Source organism: Microcaecilia unicolor, chromosome 4 (genome assembly GCF_901765095.1).
Source record: "Microcaecilia unicolor chromosome 4, aMicUni1.1, whole genome shotgun sequence".
NCBI classification, from domain to species: domain Eukaryota; kingdom Metazoa; phylum Chordata; class Amphibia; order Gymnophiona; family Siphonopidae; genus Microcaecilia; species Microcaecilia unicolor.
The window spans coordinates 140,926,186-140,937,441 of record NC_044034.1 but is presented as its reverse complement, the minus strand read 5'-3'; the positions used below and the strand labels follow the sequence as shown (position 1 = coordinate 140,937,441).

Genomic DNA, 11,256 nt, shown 5'->3' with positions numbered 1-11,256 from the left:
AGGGTTACTGTAATTAGTTCTAGTAAAGTGCTTGGATTTACATAACACTTGAAGTTCTTTCAAGTGTCTTGCCATTGTCTCCTCCTTCTGGTTCTCTACTGTACTTGAATGAATATTTTCCATTATGACCAATATCAACAGGAGATTCCAAGAAATACAGAGCAGCTGATATATGTATTTAGCATATCAAACTTTAAAAGCCAAATGGCTCTATTTTTTTTTTGTCTTGGCATTAACCAGTGAGCTTAAAGCTGCAAGAGGGGTTAAGTAGCTGCCTGAGTAAGTGATGTGATGTGAGGGCAGCATTAGCCACTTAACTTACCTAACAATTAAAGGGAAGAGCACAGATACAGATCTCTTACATCTTGAAAACTAAGCCTATTGCAATTGTCTTTAAATTATAGTTTGTGACCCAAAAGGCATGACTAGAATAATTAGCGTAATAACACCTTATTAATATTTCAGATATTTTAGTTTCTTACTGAGTAATTTTTGGCAAGGTCAGAAGATTTGCATCTGATTGGGTAATTCAGACATTAAAAATCATTACTTTTGAACGAGGACAGTTGCTAAATATTTTGTCAAACTGCCTTTATACAGGAAACCTGTTCTCTTACCTTTTCTAAATTATGAGCCCTATTGTGTAACCATGCAGAATGTTTAACTTTGGTGTTTGGTTGAAACCCAATAAATCTTGATATCCTGCACCTTCCCACCCCTCCCTCATGTCAAAATTCAGTTTGTGTTTAAATTTTTAAAAACTTCTAATTCAACCTCCTCCAGTAGTCACCCCACCTTTTATTGTGGTCCACAAAGGCACCCTTTCCCCTTTTCTGTGGGAATCTGAGTGTTGGGGTTGTGGAGCTTTGAATTCCAGAGTTGTGCTATGGGGATTTTTTATTTTTAATTTACAACCTTAGAGCACCTCCATGACCTCTTACTTAAGAGTAACTACAACTTCACTGCTCAGGACATATTACCGATGAACTTTAAAAATGAATGTAGAGGTGCCAGTGGTTACTAAAGGGGAATGTTCCATCCTGTCAGGATAGTTGCAGTTAGACAAATTTGTCTTTCCAATAAGAACTGAGATCTCCTGGTGAGTTCTGATTGATTCACAGCTTACATTGAATTCCAATATAGGGGGGGGAAAGGGAAATGGGACTTGATATACCGCCTTTCTGAGGTTTTTGCAACTGCATTCAAAGCAGTTTACATATATTCAGGTACTTATTTTGTACCAGGGGCAATGGAGGGTTCAGTGACTTGCCCAGGGTCACAAGGAGCTGTAGTGGGAATTGAACTCAGTTCCCCAGGATCAAAGTCCACTGCACTAACCACTAGGCTACTCCTCCACTCTATATAGAGTTGTTCAGTCAACCTTTTTTAAATTCAGTTCCTACGTCAAATGAAATCTTTTTTTTATATCTTTGCTTCTGTGGGGCTTGATTATTATACTGCCATCTTTGCTGGCAGTTTACATACACTTAAAAAAAAACCCCAGATTCTTATGCTATAAACCAGCGAGAAAGATTGTAATCTTTTCAGTAGTATCTTAATGTGATTTACATTCAGGGACAGCAAGTATTTCCCTGTCTCCAAGGGGCTGTTTTTAGGTAAGACAGTGAAGTATTAAGTGACTCACCCAAGGCCATAAGGATTATCAGTGGAATTTGAACCCTGACTTGCATGGTTCTTAGTCTGCTGCTCTAACCTTTAGGCTGGAAGCTGTACAATGTAACCAAGAAAGATACAAACAAGGGGAGCAACAGACTACCATAAACGGCGGCATATCAAATCCATAACCCTTACCCCTTACTCAGAGAACACAAAAACCACTTGAATCTTTCCAGTGTATACTGGCATCGTATGGCCAATATAGCCTCAATCAGAGGTGCAGTTACAGGAAGGGCATCACACTGTTGGAGTCCATATACCGAGCTGAGCTGGATCAGGGAAGCTAAGGCTGTCCTGCTGCAGCTGGCACACTATAACTGCCCTCTACCCTCACGTCCTTTTCCACTTTGCCATTTCCCAAACAGCCTCCCCTCCCCACCCTCCACACACTAATCCCGTTGCAGGAAGGGCAGAAGAGGAGGACAGCAGCAAGTCAGTCTGTCCTCCTCCTCCTCTGCAGTCGATGCATAGAGCGCTGCTTTGAATCATGCAGCTGTACTTTTGTCTGATTGGGACAAGGGTGGCAAAGAAGGAGCATGTGACCCAACTCCATACCCATTCTTCTCTCCTCTTCCTCTTATCTTGCTTCCTTCTCCATCCCCACCCAAATCTTCCCTTGTATTTCAATCTAGCTATCCTTTATCCTCCCTCTCCTCCCAGCCCAAATATCTCCTCTTCCTTTCTGCCCCCTTCCACATTGATATCTTAAATCCCCAGCCATAAACTCCAAAAAGAACAAAAAATGTATTTAGACCCACAGCAAGGATGGAAAACTATTTTATTTTTATTATAAACATAAGAACAGCCATACTGGTCCAGACCTATGGTCCATCTAGCCCAGTATTCTGCTTCCAACAGTGACCAGTCCAGGTCACAAATATCTGGCAGAATCCTAAATAGTAGCAAAATTTCTTGCAGAATCCCAAACAGTAGCAAGATTCCACGCAGATTCCCAAAGAGTAGAAACATGCCATGCAGAATCCCAAAGAGTAGAAAGATTCCAAGCAGAATCCCAAAGAGTAGCATGATTCTATGCAGAATCCCAAAGAGTAGGAAGATTCCATTGCAGAATCTAGGAAAGTAGCAAGACTCCATGCAGAATCCCAAAGAGTAGGAAGATTCTAGGCAGAATCTCAGAGTAGTAAGATTTCATGCAGCAAGATTCTATTCCAGAATCTCAAAGTGTAGCAAGACTCCATGCTACAGACCTTTGGGATAAGCAGTGGCAAAATAGTCCTCCAATATCTTATAAAACTTTGCTGCAGGTGAGTGTGTACTTTTTCACTTGGCTTTAGGTAACTTGACTGATTGGTGCCAATTTGTTTTTACACCGCGGAGTTTAAATCACAGCACATTGTATTTACAGAGTCAAATAATCCATAGTCATTCTATTAGAATCTCATAACACTTCACGGATTTTTTCATGTGAAAGGTTTTTATTCAGCAATAACACTAAAACCTTTCTCTCTGCAGGTTTTGGAAATAAACCCTGTGTGGAAATGATGTATGTGTACACAGTTGATGCTTGATGTATTGTAGGTGATGTGGTTACTGGAAGGCTAATAACTAGAAAGGGCTAAAGTGAGTGACAGAGCCCTGATAGACAAGAGATATTGTGTGCATATGGGAAACCCTTTCATAAACCAGGGCCATGGGGTTTCCCTTATGCTCTATATTAATTCTGTTTGGTAAGTCATAAATGGCATCCTGCTACCTATTTGGGTTGTTGTTGTTTTTGTGACACTCAGTCTTTTAAAAATTGAAGAATGTAGTTGGCATTTATGACACGCTGAATTTAAACCATTTTACTTATCTTGTTATAAATTTGATCAGACTGAATCGGGGGTCAAGAGTCTATCAAGCCCAATAATCTACACACAGTGATTAAGAGGGAGGTGATAAATCCTCTACATATATGGCCAGGTGTGCAACACAGTACAGAAGTCCTTCCTTGATGCTGATGTGGCTCAGATCCTTGGATCAACACTTTTCTACTAAGTGTTGCCTTGTTCTCATTTAGAGATCTCTTTTTCTTCTTAAAGCTTTTCCAGTTTCTTATGAATCTCCTCAGGCCAAATGTTGATAATTAAAGATTCTTTCGTTAAAGTGTCCTTGGCTCTGAAGACAGTGAAATCTATTTATTTTTAATTTTAGAGGGTGCTTCTGAGTTTTGTTTTTTGCTCAATGGAAACATCCCTGTGAGGCCCATTAGTTATACATGTTAATTGAATCCTTCCTCAGTTTCTTTTCTCTGAGGGCAATCAGGCAGTATACATAAGTATGTAAGTATTAATTGAGTGCTGCTTCTTTCTCCCTTTTATAACATTTAGATAACCTTTTTGAGGATGAGTGCCCAAAACTGAACTCCATAGTCTAAATTTCACCTGACAAACGCTTTATAGAGTGAAAAGTTCTTTTTTTTGGTTGTTGCTATTACCAGAGTCTTATTAACTAATATACTCAGATCTTTTTCTTTGCTACTGCTGGGAAACATTGCCCTGTTCAGAGTACACTGCTTTTGCCCCTTGTTCATCTTCACATGCACTTGTCCATATTAAATCTCATTGTCTACTTGTCTCTCATTTTTTAAAACTTTTAGTGACAGTGCTAGAAATTGATCTCCATTTATCCAGAAATTAAATACAATGTAGGCAGTACTAATGCAAGCTTCCCCAGAATGCACTGTCAATACACCTCCACCCTGTTCCCGAGAGAGAGTGAGTAATCCAGTCCAATGTACCTTTGCAGTCAATTGGCCTTTTTACCAGTACTACCAATGGTGGTGTCAGTGCAAATTGTGACAGTGGTTTTAGCAATATGAGCCTATCAGGCTTATTTTCGAAAGAGAAGGGCACCCATCTTACAACACAAATCGGGAGATGGGCATCCTTCTCTCAGGGTCGCCCAAATCGGCATAATCGAAAGCCGATTTTGGGCGTCCTCAACTGCTTCCTGTCGCGAGGACGACCAAAGTTCACGGGGGCGTCGGCACTGTAGGGAAGGCGGGACTGGGGTGTGATTTAAGAGATGGGCGTCATCTACTGATAATGGAAAAAAAGAAGGGCGTCCCTGACGAGCACTTGGCCAACTTGGTCCATTTTTTCTTGCAACCAAGCCGTGAAAAGGTGCCCAAACTGACCAGATGACCACCGGAGGGTATCAGGGATGACCTCCCCTTATTTCCCCAATGGTCACCAACCCCCTCCCACCCTAAAAAAAACTTTAAAAAAAATTTTTGCCAGCCTCAAATGTCATACCTAGCTCCATGACAGCAGTATGCAGGTCCCTGGAGCAGTTTTAGTGGGTACAGTGCACTTCAGGCAGGCGGACCCAGGCCCATCCCCCCCACCTTACACTTGTGGTGGAAAATGGGAGCCCTCCAAAACCCACCTGAAACCCACTGTACCCACATGTAGGTGCCCCCTTCACCCCTTAGGGCTATGGTAGTGTTGTACAGTTGTGGGGAGTGGGTTTTGGGGGGCTCAGCATCGAAGATAAGGGAGCTATGCACCTGGGAGCAATTTGTGACGTACACTGCAGTGCCCGGTTGGGTCCTGGCATGTCAGGGGGACCAATGCACTACAAATCCTGGCTCCTCCCATGACCAAAGGGCTTGGATTTGGTTGTTTTTGAGATGGGCATCCTCGGTTTCCATTATGGCCGAAAACTGGGGACGACTGTCTCTAAGGTCGACCTAAATGTTGAGATTTGGGCGTCCCCGATCGTATTATCGAAACGAAAGATGGATGCCCATCTTGTTTCGATAGTACGGGTTTCCCCGCCCCTTCGCGGGGCCATCCTGCGAGGGTGCCCTTATGAAAACTAGAGGCGCCCCGCTCAATTATGTCAACTGAGAACTGGACTGAATCCACTGATTTATTTCATCTAAGACACCCCACTAAGGGGTCCTTTTGTAAAGGCGCGCTAGTGTTTTTAGCGCACACTAAAAATAAGTGTGCTCTATGGGCATCTCTGGTGTTTAGCGCATGCTAATCATTAGCGTGCGCTGAAAACGGTAGTGCACCTTTGTAAAACACCCCCATAAGTTACCTTCCAATCTGAATCACATTATAATTAATGATCTAACTGTAAGGCTAAGGGGGAGAAATACAGACAGACCTGCATGTTTAGCATAGCTAGGTGAGGTAGATTGGGTTATGTGAATCTACTGAGCTGCTGCTACCAGAGAACTCTAATTACAAGTAAACAATTTAATTTCCTCTCATTACAAGCAACCTTAGTAGAATCACACAGATAGGGTATGCCAATCTTAAGGATGTGTGCAAAAAAACAGTAAGCATGGGCATCCACTAATTAAAAGTGCTCTCTGGGAGTGAGAGCAGTTGTGCTCTCTGTGAATACATTGGAAAATACCAAAAATGCTTCCTTTCAGTTGCAAGAGTAATTCCCCCAGTGGCATAACCATGGGGTGGTCTTGGGGGCCTGGGCCCTCCTCCCGCCCCCCCCCCCAAAAAAATTGAGGCACTGTTTGCTGCTTTGGCTGGCAAGGGTCCTCAAGCCGCACCAGCGGAAGCCCTCCTCCACCCGAAGCCAGGCAGTTGGTGGTGCTTTTTCTGGGCCACCACTGTGCCAGCCCCCTCCCCTGCCCCATTGCACATGCTTGTTTTTTGTGAAACTAAGCATTCACAAGGGAGGATCACTTCCCATGCATGTGCAAAAATGTAGCATGTGCAGGGAGTGTATGCTCAGTTTTGTGAAAATCAGGAATACGTGGCGACAGCCCTGAAAAGTGCCGCCAACTTCCAGGTATATGGGGTCGTGTTGGGGGGGAGGGGCGGCAGAGAGCGGGGGCTGGGGTACAATTTTGTATCTCTCAGTTTTGGCTCAGGCCTCCCCTAAACCCCAGCTCTGGCTATTTGCCTGTTTTCCCTCTGTGCTTTTATGCCACGGAGATATTTAACTATCTCTATCATATATCTCCTCTCCCACCTTTCTTCCAAGTATACATATTGAGAATTTTAAGCGTATCCCCATACATTTTATGATGAGCACTGATCATTTGAGTTTCCACCCTCTGGATGGACTGACTCCATCTTGTTTATATCTTTTTGAAGGTGTAGTCTCCAGAAATGTTCACAGAATCAACAGAGGCACTATCACTTCCTTTTTCCTGCTGACTTTTTCTAACCCTATACACCCACTTCTATCTAATCTGTAAGTTTTAATAGCTTAGCATCATTTTGCAAAGATTTTTGAGCTAATCCCTCACTTTTACAGGTTTGCCAAGTATAGTCGCATTTTTTGTGCTGCAGTCGGAACATTTTTCTTCAGGGTCTATATCTTTTTTTATGATATTTTATTGTAGTTTTGTTAAATTGTACATATTTCTCCAAATTTTCTATTTCTAAATTGTGAGCATAATAGTTTTTAAATCTTGTTGTGTTTGTTCCCAAAATAAATGAAAGGTTTGTATTAAAATGGTGTTTTAGGTATGAGAATCCTGTTAGTTATCAAATAAATTATGTGTGAAGGATATCCTAATTGGTGTGATCAACATTAACCTTTCTCATGTCTGTTATTGTGAGTCTGAAAGTCGACGTTTATATTTGGTCAAGCTTGTGTAAAATGAATAAGTAAACATTACTCAACAAAGTAACAGAAAATTTGCGAGATTTATGAGATGTGTTTACTAACAGACAAAATAAGTAAGGAAGAACATCAATAAAGACCTAGCACGTCACAGAAAAACTGTAATTGCATGAACTGAAACCTAGGGTTCGACCACTGTAGGAAAAGTGGTGTGAGCACCACAAGTATTTCTTGGCTTTAAGGTAGTAACAAGTAAAAAGAAAATTTTAAGAACAAAGGGATGATCTAAAAAAAAGTAATTGTGGCTAGCCAACTTAAGACAAGTGCCAAACCGCTAAGCTAGTGAGTCTGCAATAAGTATAAACTTTGAACGTGAGAGTATTTATTGCCCCGGTACAAAATAAGTACCTGAATATATGTAAACTGCTTTGAATGTAGTTGCAAAACCTCAGAAAGGCGGTATATCAAGTCCCATTTCCTTTTCCCCTTTATATATAAACAATGTAATGCCATCTTTAAAACTGTTTACCTATAAAACAAAAAAAAATTTTAAACCCCAAAAAACAAAAGTGTGCTCTGAAGAGTAGTGTCTAATTTCTTCCTCACCTTAAGACTTTAATCTCTTCCATTGACTGACTATTTCAGGTCTACTTTTTCGATTTTGAAACCTTAATATTTACACAACTGCTGGGTTCTGGGAATTATAACATGTTTTCAGAAGCTAACCTCTAGGGCTATATTTGTTCTAGCAAATTTTTAAAATAAAAAGTTTAACACAGTGTCAAACCCACGACCTTCTGTGTGAAAGACCAGCACCAAACCACTAAGCTAGTGAGTCTACAATAAATGTAAACTTTCAACTTGAGTATATTTACAGATTTCTATAAAGAATAAAATGTCATCTTTCAAACTTCTTACCTATGGATAGAAGCCAAAGATCGAAAAACCAAAAATGTCTCCTCTGAAGAATAGGATCTAGTTTCTAAGTCTAAAATTGCAGGCTTTAATCTCTTTCCAGTCACTATTTGAGGTCCACTTTGTTGATGTTCAGACCTTAATATCTATGGAACCACTGGGCGCTGTGAATCATAACTTACCTTTTTAGAAAGCTCTAATCCAGTGCTACATTTTTTTTTTAATTTGACACTCTAGCTTTAATTTGATTTTACCGTGTATAGTTTTATTGTAGTTTGCAAAATTCCTCTGAGATGGTATCTGAGTTTTAGGATCTTCTCTTATTTAAAAAAAAATGTTCATACATCCAGTGGGTGTGGCTGTGGGGGGAGCCACACAATTGGGGGGGGAGGGTCCTAGTATATTATAGTCTTGTACTACTGTGCAGACTATGATTTTCCAGATCTTTTTCAAATCATTTAGCAGAACTTGAATACCATGAGCGAGGGTAGACAAAGACTAGTGAAGGTATCGCACCAAGAGATAATAACATCATAGAAAGGTTACTGGCAAGCCACTCTGGAATTTTACCTAGCTTAAGTGAGTAACTGGAAAGGCCAGAACTCAGAGGAACAATAGCCAGGGGAAACAAGGATGCCCAGCTGTCATTAATTTTCTGTGTGAAGCTAATGCAAGACTATCAGCAGTGAGGCTGGAGGAGGTAGAGGGCAAAGGAAAAGGGTTGCTCATTTGCCTACTGTGAAACATCTGGAAAATTTAGGATTTTTCTGTGGAAGGGAAAGTAAGTTTTCTTTTTTTTTTGCCAAGGTAATACATGATCTTTAAAACTGAGCTAATTTCCTGAAGGTGGACTAAATGAGATAAAGAGCCAATCTTGCATCAGCCCCATCGTAATGATGTAATTGTCTCTTCAGAAGATGCAAACTCTCCTGATACCAGGGATAAACCTAGTGGTGCGTTATTTGCCACAAGGCCCATTTTACGACATTAGTATGCACTGACTGTTAGTAAATGACCCTATAAAAGTGGAATACCTGGAGTGCTTTATAAAATATTAAACATGTGATCTACAGCAGAGTAAATAGTTTTTTTTCTCTGTTTTTTCCTTCTCTCTTCTGAAAAATCTCCTAATCTAGTGCCTGCATTTGCCACCAGACCTGTCAGATAGAGCGAGTCGCTCAAGCAAACAGGACCTGTCAGAATGCAGCAAGGTGCTGAATGCAGGATGTGCTGCTATGACTGCAGGCAGGACGCACCTGGACTTCTAGTGATTTCTACTTAGCAGTTTCACTGAGATTTATGACACTCTAATTATGACTGTTAATGACTTACGTAAATATTATTCTTAATGATTTGACCCAATAATCCTTAGAAATGCATACTGAAGGTGGTTTCATGTTTTCTGATTGTATTTTTATATACATTTGTTTTTGAGAGAAAATGTTGAAAAACACAAATATAGATTATGCTTTTTTGCTAAACTCCAAAGTATTGTGCAGTGGCTTCATTTTGAAAGTGTTTTTACTTCAGCTACTTAAGATTTCTGTTCAGAAATTATGCAAAGTTTATCACTCAAGGCACCTAATGATGAGATCAATTTACTAAGATGCTTCAAATTTTGCTAAGACCATTTCATGTGCTAAAATTACCAGTAGTGCGTGTTAAACGGGATAGCACACACCATTTGTGCTTGTACAGGAATATTTTAAAAGCCATGTATACATAAAAATGCTTATAAAAATATGTGCCTGATATGTGCATAAAGTCACACATATGTAACCCAGCAGACAAGGTCAGGAAGAGATTTCCATTTGTGAACATACTTCTGAAAATATGCATTTAAACTAGAAAATTCCTGTATGCCAAAAAGGAGTAAATGTAGATGTATAAATTCCCTGGGGTAATTTTCAGATTTTCATGTGAAAGTTCACTCTACAGGGACAAGTATAATACACATGTACTGAGCTATAAAATTATATCCTTAGATTGCAAAATGTAGCTCTCGGTTTTGCAAATAACTAATGTTAATTAATACACATTTTAACTTTCCTAAAATGTATTGCAAATGCACAGGTAATTAGTAAATGTGATACAAAGTTATGCAAAGCAGCTCATTGGCCATGAATACGTAGCCAAAATATGCACAAACAAAGCCTCACAAACTGTATATGACAAAAAGTGAACTAAGATCTGAGAAGTACAGTTAAAGTCTGTGAGAAATAATCAGTAGGAACCTCCATAGGCTGTTTTACTTCCAGGCTTCTTTATATAGATGGACAGAGCGCAATTTGCGACAATTCAACAGCTATGCTTTTACTTTGATGTATTCTTTTAATAATGCATTTCTTTTCTATCTTTTATAGTTTTTTTTTTTGTAAACTGCTATAATGTTGTTCCTGTAGCAGTATATCAAGTTGTAAATAACCTGTAAATTGTAACTGAAAGAGGCATGCCTCCAATGCATTTGTACCACAGAGATATTTAAATGGCTCTACCATATCTCCTCTCCCTTGCTTTCTTTCCAGTGTATAGATCTTTAAGTCTGTCCCTATCTTTAGTCTGTATGATAAGACCACTGACCATTTTAGTAGCCGCCCTTTGGACCGGTTCTATCCTATTTATATATTTTGAAGTTGTGGTCTGCAGAATTGCATACAGTACTCGTAAGGGCTTCTTTTACAAAGCTTTGCTAGCTATTCCTGTGCAGCAAATGAGAGGAAGCCCATAGGAATTGAATAGGCTTCCTCTCATTTGCCGCACTGGGAATTGGTAGTGTGGCTTTGTAAAAGAAGCCCTAAATGAGGTCTTAGGTACTATCACCTCCTTTTTCCTGCTGGCCATTCCTCTGCCTCTTCACCCAAACATCCTTCTGGCTTTTGCCATTGCCTTTTCTATCTGTTGCCCACCTTAAGATCATCAGGTACGATCATTCTTCTTTCATGCACAGAAGTACTTCACCCCTTAAAATGTACATCTTCCTCTGGTTTTTGAAGCCCATATGACCCTGCATTTTTTAGCATTAAATCTTCAGCTAGATTCTAGGCCTTTTTCAAACTTTGCTAGGTCCCTCCTCATTTTAACCACACAGTTTACAGTTTATTAGATTAACTATAT

General features: G+C 40.1%; 1 protein-coding gene across 3 annotated transcripts in view; it reads left to right on the top strand.

Annotated features, from left to right (window-relative positions):
- Positions 1–10,417, top strand: part of ELP4 (elongator acetyltransferase complex subunit 4) — a 335,577-nt gene extending 325,160 nt beyond the window's left edge. For 2 of the 3 annotated variants that reach the window (XM_030200666.1, XM_030200665.1), the window contains exon 11: positions 9,279–10,417. In XM_030200666.1, coding sequence (XP_030056526.1) covers positions 9,279–9,410 — 132 coding nt within the window. In that variant the 3' untranslated portion in view covers positions 9,411–10,417. The remainder of the gene's footprint in view (positions 1–9,278) is intronic. The other variant, XM_030200667.1, reaches the window with a different exon arrangement.
- Positions 10,418–11,256: the final 839 nt, after the last annotated feature.